Below are 22,222 nucleotides of genomic sequence, written 5' to 3' on the forward strand. Positions count from 1 at the left end.
AGCAGAGGAAGGAGGAATTCACCCCTGGCTCCCTGCTTGAGGTGGGACTTTTCTCCTGCCCTTGAACTGGGATTTACACCATCAGCTAGTTTCCCTGGTTGCCTAGAATTACACACCACTGGCTTTCCTGGGTGTCCAGCTTGCAGACCGGGGGACTTCTCAGCCTCTAGAATCACATGAGTCAAGTCCTCATAATCAATCTCCATATAAATCCCATTGGTTCTGTTTCTCTGGAGAACCCTGACTAATACAAACAGCCATAAAAACCAAATTGATCCTATACTTTCTGCTGTATGTACATGTGAAAAAGTTTTCATGGTGCCAGAAGAGGTCAATAGGAAACTTCCCCTGGGAAAACCCTTGGACCTGAGGTGGGCAGGGGAGAGAATGTTGGTTGTAAATAAGAAAACGGTGTCCTCGGTTCTGAGAGAAAAAGGCACAATTTATTTAGTCAAATTATTGTACAACATAGTCTTCATTGACAGTTGTCAGCTTAACACTTAATATAGTTTAAAAAAGTCAATGATTACCTGCAAAATTTTATATATTTTAATATCTAAAAAATATATTGCATATATAAGGCAGGAAGATCCCTTGTATGCACAAGGGAAAGTTTGGTTGTTCTTTTCCAAGTTATGATTGTTGCAGTTCGGTTATTTACAAACATCTCCAAAGCAGGAACGGTTTAAAGAGTTTGCCTTGATTTGCTTCTGCTCACTTGTTAAATAACAACACCAGTGATTCTCTTTCTAGTAAGTCAGTGACTTGAACGTCCTGTGTTCTTTTCCGCAATAAGTCACATTATGCTTTTTTAAAACCAGCTATAAAAAACATACAAACAGCCCAAATGTACAGATTGACAAAAGATGTACAAATTACATTTAAAAAAAAATAACGACTGATTTGATAGTAACATTGTATTTGTGACCGAGGTCAACTCGTTTCTTTACTCTTTTTCACTTTTTAATTATTTATTTTTAATACTGCGAGATATAGGAAAATAACTCTGCATAATTTATACAGTAAGTTGCCTTCTGGTTGGTGGACCCTGGACTGATCTGACAAGCGCACAGCACTTGCGAATCTGTTTGTGTTTAGAAATCCCTAGGACTTTTCAAAGTTCTGGGACCCACTGTCATTATTTAAAAAAAAAAAAAGTGATTTAACTCTCTGGCTTTCAGGAATGTCTGCATTTGCATTAACATTTCTTAGTTCATATCTTGACTATTTCCAGAGAGAATGGTCAGCCTAGTGCGTATTTACTGCCCACTGAGAAAGATTTTGCAATGCCCGTGGCTTCTTAAATACACACTTGTTCTTTCTCTGAAATTCCAGTTGGGTGAAAACTTCACTAGCCTTACAACCAATGTTCCAGTTTGCTATCCACTGAGTTAGGTCTTCCTAAGATAAGATGATAAGCTTCCTGCCTCTATTTTCACTAAGTCTCAAACCAGAGCATAACTGGTTAAGTCCATGATTCTTTATCATATGAACCCTTCAAGGTCCAAGATGAGACCCGTGTGTCGATAAGTAACTGCTTTGGTCCTAAAAATATAAATCTACAGTTTCTTTCCCAGAACCATGACACAACTATTCCAGTAATCTAAATATTCAACTCGTAGGCTGACAGGAGATTGAGACTCCCAACTGGCATACTGGCCCATGGAATTATCCATCTCTTTGTTCAAGGTAGAGGAAGCAGGAGTTACCAACGTTAAAAAAAAAAAAAAGAATCCTTTTTAAAGAACAGGTACAAAAGTTCTATCCAACAAGAAAGAGCATCCAGTTTCGTTTTCTCTTCAAGGCCACGTATGTCCAACAAGAACTGTGAGGAAGGGGACTTCAGCGAGAAGGCCACCGGTGATGAAGCGTCTAGTAGTAGCTGCCTAAGTGTGAGGGCACGTGGGTGTTTGGGTGGCGGGGGACATTGGGGTTTGGGTAGATGCCACCTGTGGGGGAGGTCCAGTACTGTGACGCTGCTCCAAAGAGGCTAGAGGAAGTGACCGGCATGGAGGACGGGGGGGGAGGGACAAAGTTCACCTTCTGCTGGTGGGTGTGGTAGGAGGGCATGTAGGAGATATCCGAAGGGTACTTGTACATGGACGACTCGGTGGGATGTGGCTGCAGAGCCTGGGCGATGCCGTGGAAGTCAAATTTGTAGGCATACCTCTTGCCGTGCACTTTGGTCATAATGTTTTTATCGTAGTAGTATCGGAGGGCTCGGCTCAGCTTGTCGTAATTCATGTTGGGTTTGCTCTTCCGCTCCCCCCAGCGCCTGGCCACCTCATCGGGGTCCGTCATTTTGAACTCCCCGTTGGTCCCCTCCCAGGTGATGCAGCTGGCGTTGGCGCTGTCCGACAGTAACTCCAGAAGGAACTGCCACAGCTGGATCTGCCCGCTCCCTGCAGGCAGCGAGGCAGACAGGAGGAAACAGAGGCTCAGCCTGGGAAGTCAGAACCTAATTTCCTAAGTGCAAGGGTCCTCTCACCCTGGATAAGAATCCCTTGATTTCTTTTTATGGTCAGAACCCACTGGCCCCTGACGCTGGCATGATCAGCAAGGTTAGATGGTAAGATAATCTGCCCCAGGCCAGGTGACATTCGCCCAGAACCAGCTGTGTGGTTTTGGGCAAGCCGCTCCCCACCCTTCTGGGCAAGATGCTGACTCTCTTCCTCTATAAAGGCCTGAATCACTGTCTTCTCTTTACTCAGTGCTGAAGTCCCTCAGAGTCCAGGGGGGAAGGTGTGACAACGCTTTAGGCTGATGGGACCTGGACAGTTCCTTAGCCCACGTGCTTGGCTCTTGGCTCTAAACTCTACAGAGGAGAACTTGGGCAGAGAGGAAACCAGAGGAGAGGGAGCTGGTGCCTTCCCAGCCTTCTGAGCAGGAACGGCCTGGAGACACAGGCAGCAGGAGTTCCCTGGGTGCCCATCTCACTATTGCGAGGGCCTATTAGCTCACACAGGAGGTGAGTTTCATTTAGAGCTCGCTTGAGAGTTGGTTTAATCACGAACCCTTAAAATACACTGTCAAGTTTATTTTAGCTGCAACCTCTTTCATGTAGCCAGATAACGCTGCAATACTTTCTAAAGTCAAGACTAAAGCGCCTTTGGAATACGTATTCACTTGCGTGAGGAAGATTGCCGTGAGCTGGCTGGAACTGTTTCCTGGTCCCCCACCCCCCATCTTTCCCTACTGAAACTTATCTCAACCTCAGTGCAGATACACAGGGCTAAAATGTTTGTTGTCCAGAAGCATCTTCAGCTAACAGACATTATCACCACCATGACAAGTCCTGTCCTCTCCTGTGTGCACCAGAGAAACAGGGGTCGAACATTCCAAGGAAAGAAGTACATGCTACTCCCAGGTCAGGTGTCTGAACTGAGGACACCTAAGAGGTCCCTGTGTGACCTCACAAAGCTATGGAACATTCTGGAAGATGACCTCTCAGGTCAAAGGAAACTCACCGGGATTGGCTAGGCGACTGCTGGTCGGGCCCAGGATCTGATATGGATCTAAGGAAACAAGAAAGGAAATTTGCTTCACTGTTATTAAAAATATAGAAACAACAGCATTAACAATGACAATACCCCAAGGGTTTACACTTTTATTTCAATATCATAGGGAAGCCTGATTTCAGAAAATTGCACTGCCTTTTTTTGCAGACCTCAGAGATCTTGACCAGTTACGGTCTTCATCCCCATAATTACAGAAACAACATGAAAGAGTATCAGTTTTTCATACTTGGTGTCTAAAATTTGTAGGTAATGCTGTCATTACCTAAAACAGAATAGTAAAACCACTTGGAAGGGAGCTAGCTAATATTCAATCGTCATGAATAAGGTGAAGTACGGCTTATTAAATGGCCTTAAAGAAGTCTAATGATGACTGGACTTTAATAGCTCTAACTATTACTGACAACTTTACACGTCTCTGTTTTTCTGATGTAGCAGGAACACATGCCCAGAAATCAAGCAGCCTGGGTTCTAGCCCAGCAAAGTTATAAACTAAATAACTCATTGGACAATCTCTGGGTATCGGTTTTCTCATCTGCAAAATGATGGGTTGGGTTCCTGGATTCCCCAGTTCCCTTCCAGTATAATCTTCTCTGATTTTAAGCTTGGAAATGTCAACACCAACCAGAATTTGGATTTTAGCTATAAAATGATTATTCTTAATATCTCAGTTTACTTAAAACTTATGTGATTGTTTAGCCATAAAAGAAATCTTTGCAATATTGACTCATGTGAGGTTTATCTTCTTTTTTTCAGGCGAGGGAATCACGGTAGAGACCTGGATCACAACTTGGCCATGCTCTCGTAAGTTTGATACTTTACAATTTTCATAATTATAATTGTAATTTTAAAAATCGACATGATTTTGGCGGTTTAGCTTACAACCACAAATTAACTTGAAGAGTCCTTAAGACCTCTCAGTCTACCCCTTTTTATCCACACAGTATGACAACTAAAATATTTTGGGCAAGTAATGTCTAATTTCGTTGTTGTTGGGGATTCTTTAAATCCCCTATGTCAAGTCCTCTTTGTCTGACTTGTGTTTCACAGTCAGCAAGTTCTCAGCCTTCCTGAGGAAATGTAGGTCAACTTTCTCTCACTTATCTTCAGTGGAGATGGAAAACAATGTCTGTCCATCCCAGAGCAGTGCCTTGTTTGGAGCTCACTCTTAGCTGTGTCCCACAGAGAAGACCAAGCTGGGCTTGGAAGGGGCACAACAGCTGTCTTCAGATACATGAAGGACCTTCACAGAGAGTGGGAGGAAGACCTCTCCTGAGGGCAAACTTGGAAGCTTGAATGGAAGATACAGGGAGGGGAACTTTGGCTCACATGGTGGAATTGAGCCTAGCCAGGTAGTGAACTCCCTGTTGCTGTAGGTATTCAAGTGGAGGTGAGGTAATCATAAGACTGAGAAGTTACAGGAGGATGTTGTAGACCTAGATGTCTCTAGGTTCCCTTCCCATACTAAGAGTCTCCAATTCCATGGTTTTAACAGTTCCTCTGCCTTAATTAAGTAGAGCCACCACAGGGAACATTTGGTCAAGCAACTTGAGAGTCTGGGATGGTAGCTCTAGTTCTCCCATAAACCAGCCGTGTGATTTTTCACAAATCACTTCACCTCTTTGGGCCTCAGTTTCTTTATTTTAGAACATGAGGCATTTTAATCTTTAGGCTCCTTTCACCTCTGATATTCCAGGAGTTTCTATGTGATTCCAGTGTCAGGTACCCCATTCACATGTCTATTATAGTGTCAAATATAGGATTCTATGAAAGACACAAATGCCGTATATTGTCTAAATCCTCCTCCGCTGACCATGTGGGACCAAGGGCCACATAGGAAGCAAAGGAGGGTTCGCACATCATGGACAGGTACCTGGTTGGGGCCGCTGTTCAGTATTCTTACTCATTGTTTGTGCTCCTGCAAGGGGGGGACCTGCAGCAAGAAGAGAAATACAGTAAGTGGGGCCATTCTCCACGAGGGGAGGGGAACACCTCATCCAACGCCCCCCCCTGGAAGGAGGACAAGTGTGCTTTCTCATTCATTCATTTGCTCACGCTACTCATTTATTCATTCTATTTTATAAATATTTATCCAGAATCTACCCTGTGCCAGCACTGCTCTCGATACTAGAGAACGCAGCACTGAACCAGTGGTTCCTGCTATAACTTATGTTTTAATGGGGAGACAATGATAAACAGCAGTAAGTATGTAGAAGAGCATGTCTAACGGTATTGGGGCTGCGGATTTCATTTTTAATGAAAATTTAGAAAGGTCCTGAAGGAGAAGGTGGCATTTGAGCACAGGTCACCTGCTCCTGTGTTTCCATGTTTGTGAGCTCCCCTCCATGGCACCTCTTAGGTACACCCTTTCCACCCCTGTCATCACGTCTCCATGTTAGAGCTGCGTTGCTTCTTGCACCGTCTATGGACTCATCTGACCGGCATGCTCACCACTTCTCTCTCTTCCCACCGGCCCATCAAATGCTATTTAGCCAGTTTCATCTCCCTAAAACACTACATCCCACCATCCGAAAACCTTAGTGACTCACTGTCGACTGAAGCATTGAGGTCTATCTTCCTGGCATCTTTGCGCCCCCTTCCTTACCTTTCCAGACTTATTTCCCTTCGTGCATCCTAAACCCCAGGAACCCAAGTCCTCCTGACTGTCAGACATGTCAACCTTGATGTCTTTCCCTGGCCCCACCTCCCCTGGGAGGCCCAGTCCTCCCCACCACTGCGGGTCCAAATCCTGCCTCTCCTTGCAGAGCCAAATCATATGGCCCCGGGTCCACTTGGCCTTCCTGATACCGCCCAGAGGAAAAGAGTTATATGTGTGCATGACTCCTCTCCCCTGCTTGAGAGATTGGTCCATGTCTGATTCAACACTGTGTACCCCATAGGGCCAAGGGCTGGGGGCAGAGTAAACAAATAATGCATATTATTAAAAGGGATGGTGGTTATTGCTGGCATTAGTTTTTAGTCCCAACCTCTTTCTTGAAAGAATTCCCTTCACCATCCATTTCTGTGCTTGATATTTTACTTCCTAGAGATAGCAAGATTGACACATGCTGGGTCAGGACCATATGAGTCAGTCTTTCCTGCTACTCCCTTAATGGGAGATTTTGGGTCAGATTTCAACACAAATTGATGTGTCAGACCCCTACCATCCCCTCATCAGGTTATCCTCCCTCTCAGCCTTTCATGAAATTGGGGTAGAGATGTTGGTATAACTACATCTTGACAATTAGAAAAGCAAAGTCATAGAGGGTCATTATCATAACTTAAATGACAGAGTCCGAATCTGGTGATTTTTCATTCATACAGACCTTGTCATGAGAGAAACCTTCCAACTTCAAAAATTCTAAAGCCAAATGCAATGAAACAAGACTCACAGGTCTGAGTGAACATCCCATATCTTTCCAGGACTAGGTCCTACATTGGCAATTAATTTTGATGGCCATTCAAAAAGCAGGAAAACAAAATGCTCACTCCTATCCTCCTTTACCTTATGACCCTGTTCTCCACCCCGTCCTCAGAAAAAGGTTTTCTTCCCAAAGAATAAAGTGACGTTTACTTACTTTTGTTGAGACCAGAATTCATGTTATTGCCCCATCCTCCTCTCCTGACTGAGTCATAGGAAGGGTCTAATGGAAAAAACAAATAGAGGTACATCAGCATCTCCTGCTCTTTAGAAAGGTTGCATGAAGATTATCGTTTAGTGACCTGGAGAATTCTGCAATAACTTTTCAAGCATCACTAAATTCCAGAAGTGTACTCTTCCCCTGGGGCAAAGGGGAATGAATGGAAGGAACATTGACACACTGATTGGGAGCCCAAGTAATGGAAAGAACCCTGAAATTGAAGTCATAGGGCTGGTTCAAGTTCTGTCCTTCCACCATTTGTTGTGAGACCTTGGATGAATCCAGACATCCTTGGGCCTCAATTTTTTAAAATACGGAAATAAAAATTTACATGATTTACCTACCTTACAGGGTTGTGCTGATGTTATCAACGGAATATTTGTGTCCCCTGCGCAAATTCATACACTGATGTCTAATCCCCGCAGTGGGATGGTATTGGGAGGCGGGGGTCTTAGGAGGTAATTAAGTCATGAGGGTGGAGCCTCCATGAATGGGATTAGTGCCCTTATAAGAAGAGGTCACAGAGGTAGCATGTCTGCCTGCTTCCTGCCATATGAGGGCACAAAAAGAAGTCAGGTGTCTGCAATCCAAAAGGGAGCTCTCACCAGAACCTGACCATGCTGGCACCCTGACCTCAGACTTCCAACCTCCAGCAGTGTGAGAAGTTTGTTTCTTTTGTTTGTAAACCACCCAGCCTATGGTACTTTGTTACAGCAGCCAGAACGGATGAAGACAGGTAATGATCAAATGAGATAGCATATGTGAAGCATCTTATAAGGCATTCTACAAATATCATCTAAGTTTAGCAAGGAAAAAATATCCGAAGCTGTATAGCAAAGCTCTTTAAGCAGCTCTGGAGAGATGGGTCACGTCCAGATTAAAGGCTCATGGGCAGACTGTCTCACAGCCCCAGCCGTGAGGACCCTGGTGGCGGCTCCAACCCCTCACTCCAGCACACTGATGCTGTGGGCACATCTGGGCTCTCCTCGGCCTCTCATGCTTTTTTGTTGATAGTGAAGAGGGCTGGGTAATGACCACAGAGAAAGGAAAAAGGCCAGAGATGTGACTGGAACCAGAAACGAGGGGCTGGAGAGACGCTTCCTGCCTGGAAGTGCAGAGAGGTTTCCAGATCGCCTTGGCGGACACTCCATTGACATGGAACATTCATGATCCCAACCCCTTTCCCTAACCCTGTTCAGAAATTGCTTAACCGACTGGCTGGAAACATCCTCTTTTCCTTTCTCATGGTGTGAGTCCCATTGAGACACGGAGCAGGAATAGCAGAAGAGCTTAAGGACACAGAATGATGACTTTCAAAGTCTTTCCATGGACAACAAAGAAACCATAAAAAACATCTGAACAAATGGAGCACAAACCTCATCAAACAACGGTCAGGCGGGGTGAAACGCAAACCATCCCCCTCCACCCCTTCTGAGCCTCTCAAACGAATTAGAATAAGAACTGCAAAGACGGACCGGCTGGTCCCATGGCTTGTTCTTGTTGTTTCTGGCTAAGAAGAACCAAAAGACAGGAATGATTTCCTTGTGGAAAAATCCACGTGCGGATGCACATTCCTCCTGGCTCTGGAAAAGCCAGTGCAGTTTTAAAATTACAGTCTTTAGCAATTGGCATGAAAAGCAAAACAGAAAGTGAGGGGGATGCAGATGGGAGGAAGGGGAGGGAAGGGGGCAAAAGAGAGACAAAGCTCGGCGCGTTTGAGTCGTCTGTTTTTATTTTTCTTTGACTTTTTTTTTTTCACAATTCCTCCTGCAAATAGATTCTTGTGCTTGCTTAAAAACAAAATAAAACAAAAACAAACAAAGAACCTAAGTTGTTTTCAAGCTGGGGATGTGGTTGTAGGTTCTCATGGGTATCTTCTGGGCTGGCTTGCAGGGGTCTGCAGAGTGTGTGCAAGGCTGGGGTATCCTCGAGGAAAGGCCGGGTTCTTCCAAGATTTCTCTTTGGTGGAGGGGGATGCTGGTTAGGCCTCCAGCAATTTATCTGGGACTGATTTCTGCCACATATTGTGTGTTTGGCTATACAGTGGATGTGAACGAATATGACACAAGTCCCCAGTGCTTACCTTTAAATAGGAGACGATAACAGATTGTGAAGAAATACGGGTCATGTACCAAAGGAGTGCTGGAGATACTGGGGGTGAGGGAGGGAGAGGCTAGTGTGACTGGGTCTGGGGTGACTTGAGTGAGGCCTCTTTGGGGAGGAGAGAGTGCGCATTCCCGGCAGGCATACGGCGGAAGTGAGCGGCGAGATGCGAACCTGTCGGATGTGGGAAACCATGCGTGGGGCTGTGGGACTGCAGCAGGGGGACACGGAAGAGAGGGCCGAGGCCAGGGTCATGGCCAGGTCCACGGCCACTCAGCCAGCTTAATGGCTCTGGGTTACAGGCCATGGAAACCAGGAGAGGCTTGGGGCAGGTGGCAATACCATGAACCCAGGGTGTAGTGGAGAGTGCAGCTTGTGGTGATGTGTAGGATGGATGGATGGGGTGGGTGCCAGGGGAAGGAGATGAACCTAGCAGGAGCAGAACAGAAAGTGGAATAGAAAGTGACAAATTCATGAAAGAGAAAAAGCAAATCGCTAAGTTCCAGGAATTGGTGTGTGTTATCTGAAGTTCTGACTTGACTTCTGACTTACTGCACTGATAATATCTCTGACTCAGAGTTTTCTAATCAGCCTTTCTTCTCAATTCTTAGTTTACCGGAGGCTTCCATCCTCTCTTCCATCTTCTCTAAAGCTATGTTATATTCGTTCAGAAGAACCTTTTTTCTTAGTCCAAATTATGGCTTTGGCTATAGTTATCCTTGACTTCTTGCCAACTTTTCCTCCTATTCTTTTATTCTAGCTCTGGGGGCACTGCAGATAGGCAAAAGTTAGAAAATGGTTGGAAGAATTCCCTCTAACCAACAGAGGCTGGGTGGTGGCTGGATTTTTCTCTGAGTGCCCAATCATGTTGGAAGTTGATGCTTTATCAGAGAAGTGTCTGGCAGCCCCATCTTTCCTGTGATGCCTTGGGGGTTTGGGGGGGAAGCCTGACCGGGAGGACTTTCGAGGTCCCAACCAACCTTAAAGTCCCCTAGTAGGTGAAAAAAGCAAGGGACAGAAACAGAGAGGCCACCAGCAATCAGCCTGAACTGTGTCCCCCTGTGGAGTTAACAGAGCAATAAACAGCAGCGGGCCGTGCCTTGAGCAGGCGTCTTTAGCCAAGGGTCCCGGAGCAGTGTGTAGAATCAGAGCAGCAGAGACCACAAGGCTTCCTCCCATGTGCTCTTTCATTCCTACCCACCTGCATGGAAAATCCTGCCACTGGTACCTGAGTCTACAAAGAACACCTGGGTCCATTTACTGGGGAGGTTAACAGACGCTCTCTGTGGGGCCTGGGGTTTGTGGGGTCATCTCCTAAATTGAAGATTGACATGAAAGCCAGTGTTTTTCGAGTAAGTCCTACTGCAAGGACAAAGCTGAAGATGGAGAAGGCCAAGGTCAAGAGCTAAGGTCTGGCATTCTGCCTTAGAGATTGGAAGTACCGGGGCCACCTTGCAGATTAAATTAGATATCCAAGCAAACAGCTGGCCCAGCACCCAGCACAGCATCAAACTCGGTAAATATTAGCAAGTAACATTATTACTGTGTTCGCATCATTAACTACCTTAAACTGTTCAAACCCAGAAACACGTTTGCCAGCCCTACCAAATACACATTAACCCCCCTCCCTTGCTTCCATCCCCCTTACCCTGCTCTACTTCTTGTTTTTCCACTTATCACCTAATTTAATCAATAATTAATCCATGATGTTTATTGTCCACATCTCCCACCTGAATGTCAGGTCCATAAGGGTAGGGACCCCTCTTTTTATTTATTTATTTTTTTTTTGCGGTACGCAAGCCTCTCACTGTTGTGGCCTCTCCCGTTGCGGAGCACAGGCTCCGGACACGCAGGCTCAGCGGCCATGGCTCACGGGCGCAGCTGCTCCGCGGCATGTGGGATCCTCCCGGACAGGGGCACGAACCCGCGTCCCCTGCATCGGCAGACGGACTCTCAACCACTGCGCCACCAGGGAAGCCCGGGACCCCTCTTTTGTTCTCTGATAGAACCAGGCACCTAGAACAGTGCCCAGCCCAGAATAAGCACCCCATAAATATTTGTTGAATGAATGAATAACTGGGCCGATATTTTCTCCTTCTTGCTAAATATACACGCTTCCTCTTGTTGTTCTCTATTTTCCTAGCTGGAGAGAATTCAAAGCTCTACCCCAGCTGCTCCCCACTAAATGAAGTCTTCAGGGGATTCCAGTCTGGGTGATGGGTGATGGATGAGTATAGACTGTTAACCCTGGCTGCCCTCTGAGTAGAATGGACAACAGTCCATGTATGACAGGGCATAGGCTGAGACCTGTCCCCACAGGAAGCCCAGGACTAGATGCCATTCATTCAAGTAGCCTGTTTTTTGTTTCATACATGTTTTAACAACGTCATTGTTGAAATGAGGGCTTGTTTTCCTCCTAAAAGTCATACAAGTGAGAACTCAGCAGTGTGGTCAGCTCTAGTCCCAGACACACAGACAGAAATATGTCTACAACCAACATGAAAAATCCTGGACCCGGAGCTACCCAACGACTCATATTCCTGCACAAACACTCTTCCTCCCCGGGCCCGACGCCTGGCTGTGCCAGAGCTCCCTGACCCTCGGCTGCCGGACAGCACGTGGGTTGCTCTCCTGTGGGGTGTGCCTGGCCCACGAGGCAGCCTGAGCATGCCCTGGGCCCCCCACCCTGAAAATGGTGCATACTGTCTGCTTTCTGAGAACTGACTTCTCAAAACACACACTTAAGGGAGTGGCCAAGGGCACAGAGGGAAAAAATGTGACCGTTAGGGACCCACAGAGCAGCTGGTCTCCGAACTTCTGGGTGGCGGCAGACGCTTGAGCAGCAGAATATTACCCCTGTTCTGACACTCACTTTGTTCTTCAGTGAAGGCTGGTACCCCTGGCTTGATGACGAATCTTACTGTGATGCTTTTTCAGAGGAGTCCCCCCAGAAGGGCTTTGCCTGGAGCTTATGGTTTCAGGCGGTCCTGAGATCAATTTTTGCCAAAGCAAAGAGAGACCAGAACCTCATTCTGGGGAATCTGGGCACTGCCAGGCATTGTGGGTAATTCAGCTTCAAGTATATAATGGTCTGAGCAGTATCTCCGTCATGGGATGCCTGGTGCGGCTGACTTTGACCCTAAATGCCCTCTTAGATTCCAGGAGAGCCTCCTGGGGTGGAGAAATATGAGCGTGGAGATTTTTTTCTGAAAAGTCCTTGTTGGAAGGGGAAAACTTTCTCTGGACGTGACTTTCTCACAGACATGCCAGTGTTAACTCAGCTTCTGTGTGAAGCTGTTAAACGGGTCCTAGAAACCTGGCCAAACATCTCAGGAAAGACATCTCTTTCTGCTCTGATGCCGACGGTTCACTGTCTGAAAGCCCAGTGTCCCAGGCAACGCGCAGCTCCACACTTTGTCATGCCCTCACCTGGAGGCCAAAGATGCAGAGACACCAGCACAAAAGCCTCTCTCTTCATACCGTGTGACATGAGACCGTGCTCTCAATTACTGGATAGAAAAAGATGAATTTTCTCTGAGACTTCTCTTCGAATTTCTGGTTGGAAGTACCTAGTCCTGTTTTCCTTGGAAAGACCAGCTTCTGAATGCAGACCTTTCAGCAGAAGAATGGGCAAGGCCGCCCCTGCTCAGGGCAGAAGCTTCTCTCAGTCCGATCCAGACCTCTTTTCTTGGAAGACTGACGATGCCAAAGGAGAAAAGCTCTAATAAATGGGACCCCGAACCCAAAGCCCCAAACTTCCCAAAAAAGAGCCAAGTCCACCAGGAGGAAGACCCATGGCCCGGACTTTCCCCCATACAGGGAAGACTGTACATGGGGGCAACATCCTAGCTGTGGGCAGAGGACGAGCGAGATGTTCCTCCAAACCCCTCCTCCCTCTGAGGCCCTGGGTTAGAAGAGGCCCAGCCTTTGAGGAGAAGCAGGGCCCAGCTGGCCACCAACCCCATTCTGCTTCCCTCCGGGCTCTCCCTCCTGCGATGCCCACCCGGGGCAGCCTGCCCTGCTTCCCGAACCTTCTCAACTTAGGGCCAGCCCCTCATCTGCTACTGTCTCCCTACGACCCCTGCCGGCGACCACTACCAGATGTCTGACCGCTGGCCTGCCCTCCCACCTCCAAAGCTGTGCAAAGGCGACTGGCACCCCGGCTGTGGAAGGTCATGGAGGGTGAGGACGCCCTGGTGCAGACATCCTTTCTCTCTGGCAGGTCGGTGGTTACGATGTGGCGTTTAGAATCAGTCCACCCTGGGATGAGACCCCAGCTCAGCCATTTACTCCGCCAAACAATCTCTGTCAAAAGGTTCCTCTTTTTGAACCCCAGGTTCTGCTTCTCTAAGTTAACCTTAAAAACGCATTCCAATATACCTTAGGTGCAGACAAATACTGTTTGATTCCACTTATACGAGGTACCTGGGATAGTCAAATTCATAGAGTCAGAAAGCACACTGGTGGATGCCAGGGCCCCGGCGGGAGGGGGAATGGGGCGGCAGTGTTTGCTGGGGACAGGGTTTCAGTTTGGGAAGGTGAAGAATTCGGGAGGTGGATGATGGTGAGAGCTGCACAACCATGTGAATGTACTTAGTGCCACTGAACTCTACAGTTAAATATGGTTAAAATAATATGTTTTATATTATGTGACTTTTACCACAATAAAAAAAAGGATTAATAACAAATGCTTTATAGGATTGTTAAGGGGATTAAATAAGCATTCGATAAATGGCAACTTAAAAATATACACAGTATACACGTAGTCTATCCCATCTTGCTTGCACCTCTAAGATGCTGACCTTGGTGAACTGAGGTTAAAAAGTCATTACAGGAGGCCCTGAAAATGAAGAGAAGCATAAAGAAGGAAGAATAATTCCCGTGCTCCAAGATCAGTGATTCCCAAATCAGAATAAACTCTGGCTCTTTTAGAAGAAGAAATGGATTATCCTGTATCCCAGTTTAGAATCGCCGGTCGGGAAGCTGGCTCTGGCTGGTGGCTCTGGCTGCCTGCTGGTATATTACCAGGCTGAGGGTTTACCCGGCATCCTTCCTGCTCCCCTGACTGTCAGCTCCCCCAGCTCCCTGCCCAGCCAGCCCTGGAGCTCCAAGCTGGGTCCTCACCTCCTTTCAACCCCGTCTATAAGGGCAGCTCGGCCTTTACCTCAGGGGCATCTTATGTTCTAAAGAGCACCAGAGGATCTTGGCTTCCACGGAGATCTCGGGAGGAGGGCAATATCTAGGGAAGGCTTTCCTTAAACTTGGAACGCACAGAAAAAAAACATCCTGGATCAGATTTCCTTTGCTCAAGGATCTTGTCCTGGAATCCAAACAGCCCCCTCAGCCTCAGAGCCGGCCCCGCTGCGTGGAGGAGAATAAAACTACTGTTTAAGATATTCCACGTGCAAAGGGAAGAAAGGACATGTGAGAGAAATGCTTGAAGAATGGATAGCTTTCAAAGATGAGAATTTGGAGAGGCCAGTGGCACCCTTGTGGGCACAGCCTCGCCACGGTCTCACGAGGCTCCCCACCAAGCCGGGACCCTCCCTTGACTTTGTCCCTCCCGTGGGCTCTGTGTTTAAATGACACACAAGTCTAAACGACCTCTTTATTTTGATAAGGCCTCAAAGTGGGATTTGGGGGCCAGCCTTGTGTGGAAAAGCAACTTATACTGACTCAGTTAATTGGGTGTTTGCCCAAACTCCCCTCCATGTTGGGCCATGCAGACGCAACTAAATTGCAGCCTTCCTGGGTCAAATCTGCCTCAGGTTTAAGAGGATTCTGGGTCAGAAAAAGAAAACCTAACAGCTGACTTAGGTAAGAGGGCTTGAAGATGAATGAGAAGCAGTCTGCGTTCAGCCCCCTGGGCTCTGCTGAGAGCCCGGATCTGACCCTCTCCCGTCCGCGTTCCTCAGCTGGGTTGCCCTCCCTCTCTGGCGATACGGGATAGTCTTGCATCTGTTGCATGATTCAGCTTTTGCATCTTTTTCTTCCAGAGTTCTGCAAAGGCTAACCGGTGAAGGTCTCGTGTTTATTACCCTCATCTTGTTCAGCCTCCTGCTGTAATTCTTTGTGCCTTATGCCCCTTTCTTGGTGAGCATCTTTGGGAAGAGACGGACTGTATCTTATCACCTTGTTTCCTTCTCTTGCCCCCAGGTTCTTCCTCTTCCCAGCACCAGCTATTGGGCTTCACTAATACCTCATATCCCACTCACATTCATTCATTCAACAACATTTTCTTGAATGTCTACAATTGTGCTAGACCCTGTTCTATGTGCTGAGAATACAATGGTGGCCAGACATACATCCTTGCTCTGGGAGCTGACATTCAAAACAAATAGTAAACGACATCGTATATAAGAAGGTGGTGAGTGGTATGGAGAAAAAGAAAGCAGGTAAAGGGGAGCAGGTAGTGCTGGGACAGGGAGGGCCTCGCTGACAACACAATTTGAACAAAGAATTGACCTATCTAATGCTATGAAAATAAAGCTCTCCATAGTGCCATAATTTTCTTATGAAAAGTGCCTGGGTCGCCCAACACTGATTTCAAAGCCCTTCTGGAAAGGCAATCCCTTGTTATCAGTTATTTACCTTGTGAGAATTACTTTATGTTGGAAGACGAAAAAATAAGCTAAAAAACTTGACAGTATCGTTTTGATGTCTGGGTGAGAGACAATAAAAGGCGAGATGAGCTTAGTCTACTAAAGAGTTCACCAGTTTGGGCATATTTAGAATCAGGGTAATTGCCAAATCTGTTGTCTTAGAATCACACTGACTTAGGAAGGCCATTCAAATGAAGAAACTTAAAATCCCAGCACTTCCTATGATTTGTTTTTGACCTGTCTCTGAAGTGTTTTGCAGGAAAGGGCGTTTCTGAGGGGTCAGTGTGATTGAGGACAGGTGAGTTCTCCCTGAAGGAACACTCCATCTTTGTGGGCTGGCAGGTGAGCCTTGGAACACTCCCACCTCTGTGTCCTGCTCCCACACATCAAAAAGCACAGGAGTTAAAGACAACCATCAACTCTGGGCAGGTGGAATGTGGTCTCACTTATATAATAGAATCCGAGGTTTCTTTTCAGGCTGGAGGGGACTTCAGACATTATCTAAACCAGACATGCAAATTAGCACAGGCCTGGAGGCCCAAAGCCTGAGAGAAAGCATATGTAGCCATATAAGAATTTTAATAGAAATTGAAAGTATGACTCATAGCAGAAAAACTGCCTTTCTCTCAACTCCTCTAGGATATTGGGCAGGCCAAAGACTTTTGAAGCTCGAAGAGTTTTCATAGTTATACCAAGAACGGTTTTCATTTCTTTGGAAGAGGGGTACCTAAATCTTATCAAGTCTAAGGTCATTTGTGGTGTTATTAAGGGCTCTTAAAGATTTTCATGGGAAGGAATTCCGTGATTTCTCTTTAATCCATTCCAAACCGGGAAACAGTTCACTGCCATGGAGAAAACTCTAGATTGAGGCTCAGAACTCCTTGGTTCCCCTCCCACCACTGGAAATCATGAGCTGTGTGAACTTAGGCAAGTGACGATCTCTCTGAATCTGTCAACCTATCCGTAACAGGGGAAAAAACGATTCTCCTAAAATTTAAGAATTTGGAAAAGCAAATAGCCTATTTAATCCTCACAGGGTTCTTTTGAGAATAAGTGAGATCATGCATGTGAAAATGCTTTACACACTCCAAATGTCTTCTAAGATTATAGCTGCTATTCTTTTCCAGAGTTTTATTCCTTGGAAAGAAGTTAATCTTTCTTGTGTCAACCGAGGCTAATTTCTTCTGGTTCTTTATTTAGGGAAGCAGAAGGATTGAATAAATATTTAATTAAATTGACAAACTAGATTTTCCTTCCCCAGTGAATCCATCAGCTGTCAATTTTATTTACTGAATATCTACAGGGCTGGAAAAAAGGGATACAGGACAAAACTCACCCTTAAAGACGATAAGATAATCTGTAATTAGGTCCATTGATGGCTAGTCACTGAGATAGGGTCCTGAGAAGAGATTGTAGTCTTTGTGGGTAAGGAAAAAGTATCCTGACGAGGGTGGGACTTGAATTGGGCTTTGAAGGATGTCCTGGATTTTGATAAAGTAATAATCTCACGTAATTTACCACTTTCTCTTTAGAATGTGCCTAACACACGAATTTGAACTTCATCAGAGGTGTGTTAAACTTTTCATTGATCTTCACATGTGATTGCTTACAGATCTCTGAGGCTGGAGGGGAGAAGCCCACGTGGGTTAGTGTTTCTAACCATAGTATTTCTCCCTCAGAGACTTTATCTTCTCTCAAAAGGATATTTCATGAGAAATAATTATTTATTATCTTAGATATGGGCTTCTCTGAAGAGAGTATGATGTTACATCTATAAAAAGAACTTGGGAAAGGTTTTTATCTTAAGATAACAAACGATGCTATCTATGCCTTGGCTTTTCACTAGAAGATTCCCCAAGTCCCTATACCTCTGTCTGGCAGGAGAAAAGCTTCTCTCTTTCTCTGGGGCTGGGAAGCGGGGGAGGGAGAGAGAGGGGAAGAGAGATGGAGAAAAATTTGGTTTACGAGCATGGGAATAAACAAACTTCTTTTAAACACTTTCAGCAACTACTGACCCTCAAACAACCTCTCTGTAGAATTTCTAAAAATCAGTGTATTTTGCAGAACAAATGCATTTGGAAGATTCTGTGTGGAGGTGGCCACCAGTGGATTACCTAGAGCATTTGTGGACCTCGCCTTTTCTTCCCAAAGTACTCTGGGACCCCACTCCTCAACGCAGCTAACAGAGATCACTTCCAGCTTCTATTACAAACCAAGACCCTGCGGTCATGGAAATGGAGTTACATCAACCAAGGCCAATTTCATTTTGAGTCGGAGCTCTATAATCTGGAATGGGATGAAATGTCTGAGTCTAAGTGAAACCTGGTAGGGACGGGAGGGCTAAAATAATAATAGTCAAGAGTCTGGAGATGAATTGGAAATGCAAAACCCAAACGACCCACTCAGTAAGTGTGAAACGCCACTGACAAGTTAGTGGAGCTGTGGTGGCACTCCACCCCACCCACTGAGTGTCCACTGTCAGGACACCCCTCCCTGGCATTGCTGGGTGGAGCAGCTGTCTGGCCAAGTCCAGTTGCAAGGGTGCTCTGGAGGTCAAGTTGGCCCCAAATACCTTTCCCACAGCCTTGCACCTCTTCCCCTCCCCCTCTGAGGTTTACGTAAAGCATTTTTCTTTATTAAGGTGCAGCAGTGTTCATGTTTTCACTATCACCTTCACTGATGTTGCAGAGCACGGTGGCGCCTATCAGATTCTCCAAGGGAGCATGTAAGAGCAGTTTTGATAAACATGGCGAAAGATGCCCAAGGGGGCAGGAAGGCCAAAGTGGGCACTTCTAAGCAGACAGGAACAATACCAGGGGCCAGGATGCCTGCTGGCACAGGGAAGAGGAGAGACCAACGTTGCAATGGCAGAAAGGATGCCGATGCAGAGCAATGAAGGCACATTTTGTCTCTGTTAAGTATTCAAGTAAAACTTGTCTCTCAGTGGTGGCGTGATATTTGGGGAGAGAATTTCATAAGCAATGGGAGATGCCTACTCTCAGAACACTCAGCACCAACTTCGCCAACCAAGGGCACCTATGGATTGAGAAGGGGGTGTAGGCTGGGATGCTGGAGCAGCCTGGCTTGTGTCTTTAAAATGGTCCAGGTGATGCTGATATCCTTCCTTTTCCTGGAGAGCCATGGGTCAATGAAGCTTATTGAGGCAAGGCCTTGCCTACCTCTTGTAATTTGAGGAAATTTCACAACTAGATTTATCAAGCTAATATCCACCGCCCTTGTTTTTTTTTTTTTCTTTAAATGTTGAGCCTTCTTTTAATTAAGTTATTTTTATTTTTGGCTGTGTTGGGTCTTTGTTTCTGTGTGAGGGCTTTCTCTAGTTGTGGCAAGCGGGGTCCACTCTTCATCGTGGTGCGTGGGCCTCTCACTGTCGTGGCCTCTCCAGTTGCGGAGCACGGGCTCCAGACGCGCAGGCTCAGTAGTTGTGGCTCACGGGCCTAGTTGCTCCACGGCATGTGGGATCTTCCCAGACCAGGGCTCGAACCCGTGTCCCCTGCATTAGCAGGCAGATTCTCAACCACTGCGCCACCAGGGAAGCCCTACCGCCCTTGTTTTTTTACGTTAAGTTTACTGCAATCCTTATTGATCAACAGAGCGTTACAGCATTTCCTTTTCTAAATCTCTTCTTTGATTTTTAAAAATGTAATATTAAACACACAAAATGTATAATGTTGTGTAAATTATAAAGCACAACAATGAAAAGGACGTCTGTGAAGCCACCTAATATGCTTCTTGAAATGCAAGAACTGAGTACCCTGAGTGAGGGTCCTGATTTGAGGACCATAGCAGAAATCAGTGAATCTCACCATATCATCTTAACAACTAGATGACATCAGCTTCCTGGAAGAAATGGGCTATTCCATGTTGTGCTGGATGGAAGAGGGAGATGCAGTTGTGGGCCTAGCACTGCCTGGGTGGGGAGTGGGCTGCAGTAACAGGCTCTGCGCTGCTTTCTGATTCCTACTAGCTTTGCCATTTGAGCTTAACGTATCTGTGCCCCCGTTTTCTTATATGCAAGATGGGAATAATAATCATACCAACTACATAAGGTGGTTATGAAGCGTAAAAATGAAGTGAATAGAAAAGTTTTTGGCACAGAATAAGCCCTCGATCAATGGCAGTTGTTATCGTTATGGGGGGGGGGTGTTGATAAGAAAAGTAAGGAAAGGAGGGTTGAATGAGCAGGAGTTAACCTTTCCTGCAATACGACTTTCCCTTGTCCTGGTCCTGTCCTTGGCCTCTTTCTCAGTGGCACCTGTAGCAAGAGGACCCAAATCTGAAGGGCCTCCAAGGGGAGCCTAAGCTGATAAAAAATGGGGCAAAAGGGGGTGATGTGGAACCATCACCTCGTTACTGAAATCTGCTCTAGGCAAGCTCTTCCCTCTCCTTCTGGGTGGGACCAATCACAGCCTGGGGGGAATCACGTTGGGGTCAAATGAAGGGGAAATTGTGGCAGAAAGGGAAAGGCAAGTCCTGAGCCCATCTTTGCAGTGGACGAGGCCAAAACATCACTCTTGGATTTAGAAACATCACGAAGGGTGAGTTTTACAGTAAGTCCTTGGGGAGTAGTTTAAGGCAATTTGTCTATAATTTCCATCCATCCATCCATCCATCCATCCATATCCATCATCCATCCATCCATCCATCCAACCATCCAACCATCCAACCATCCATCCATCCAACCATCCATCCATCCATCCATATCAATCATCCATCCATCCATCCATCCAACCATTCATCTATCATCCATCTAACCATCCATCCATCCATATATACATGGCCTTTTCTAAGGCACTGTCCCTGCCTCCAAGATGCATCAAGTCTTGCAAGACCAAAGTCCGTTGGATATACTCTGTCGGATGCTTCACTGGGAAGACAGTGGGTACAAGCAAAGCGCCGTGGGGCAGGGGTGGTTGAGGAGACATCGTCTGACCTGGGCCACCAAGAGCGAGTGTGGCTTATAGGGTGTGGATTGGGGTGGGAGTGAGACAGCCGAGGAAGGTATGTCAGGCAATGGGAGAACGGGAAACATTCAAAGTTCTGTTTGAAATGGTCTAGACAGGAATCCATTCACATTTGAAGGACACATTTTTTTGGTCGGAACCTAAATGGGTAAAAACTGTGCTGCTTGCCAAGCTGTCACCCCGCCCAGACTCCGAAGTGACCCAGGCCACGCTGGACGGTACCTCTGTCCATCCTGCTTGGTGGGACCTGGACGGCCTGCAAACATGCACACTCTGGAAAGGGCGGGTTTTGCCTCACAATCCCTCATGAGGTTGGGGCAGTCAACTGATGTGAGTGGCTGGAGACAGGAGAGCAGTGCCTGCTTTACTCCAGGGGGTCACCTAGTTGTGCCTGCCTGCCCCAAACCCTGGGGGCTCACGGCTGACACCCACCTACCTTGGAATTCCCTCCCCAAGAGGCGAGAGACCTATGGTGGTAGATTTCTTTAAAAATTATCGATTAATCGATCAAACACAGAAACTGAGGGGAACGATCATTGGAAGATATCTTTATACATATTTCAAAAAAAAAAATCTTCGAAGGAATAAAATGTATACAATTTGAATTATTCCTGAGATGGAAGAGCTCCTTCAAATAAGGGGATTTGTGCCGTAACTGGGACTAAACAAAATGCCCCAGCGAAATCCCTCTATCTGCCTCTAACATGCAACACGGAAAGCCGTTCGCATCGTTATCCTGGAACAAATTTATACTTGTCTTAGGAAACAGGCTAAGTGTTTCCAATAATTTAGAGAGAGTGTGTTCTAGTCGCTGTGGAACCCACACATGCGGTAACAGTGCACACAGCACACCCACGGAACAAAATAACAGTTCTTTTACTCAGAGAAAGGAAGGATAATGGTTACTTAGAAAGTGTCCCAGACAAGCTGTCAAATTGAATTCAGAGAGCTGGAGTCTGACTCCAGGACAGGGCTGGCTGGCTCAGCTCCCTCGGGATTGGGGTTTCCTGCCTGCTACAGCTTACAGACAAAGATTCTTTGTTTCCAGCCCTCTCTCTCTCTTTCTCTCTCTCTTTCTCGCTCTCTCAATCTCTCTCTGGTGAAAACACACACACACACACACACACACACACACAACATGTAGCTCTCCAAAGAGGGTCAGATTGAAAGCAGACAAAACATTAAGTCTGGAATTTCAAAGGAAAACAATTAAAAAAAATAAAACGGAGAGAGCAAGCTACTGTCTGTTCTATAATCATAAATCTTGCCTTTGGACACAGAAACAGCACACACACACACACACACACTCAGCAATCATCCCTGCTTTTGCTAAAAATGGATTAGGGGTAGTTCATCATAAAGGAAAAACATATAATGAC

The 22,222-nt window shown here is 46.2% G+C and overlaps 1 protein-coding gene across 2 annotated transcripts in view; it reads right to left on the bottom strand.

Moving 5' to 3' along the window:
- Positions 1-1,872: 1,872 nt before the first annotated feature.
- Positions 1,873-22,222, bottom strand: part of FLI1 (Fli-1 proto-oncogene, ETS transcription factor) — a gene marked incomplete at its 3' end in the record, with an annotated part of 50,728 nt that continues 30,378 nt past the window's right edge. For both annotated transcript variants that reach the window (XM_079709255.1, XM_079709254.1), the window contains 4 exons: positions 7,094-7,159; positions 5,389-5,448; positions 3,468-3,515; positions 1,873-2,402 (listed from right to left, as the gene is read on the bottom strand). In XM_079709255.1, coding sequence (XP_079565381.1) covers positions 1,873-2,402; positions 3,468-3,515; positions 5,389-5,448; positions 7,094-7,159 — 704 coding nt within the window. The remainder of the gene's footprint in view (positions 2,403-3,467; positions 3,516-5,388; positions 5,449-7,093; positions 7,160-22,222) is intronic.

This window comes from Hyperoodon ampullatus, assembly GCF_949752795.1.
Source record: "Hyperoodon ampullatus genome assembly, chromosome: 7".
NCBI lineage: Eukaryota > Metazoa > Chordata > Mammalia > Artiodactyla > Ziphiidae > Hyperoodon > Hyperoodon ampullatus.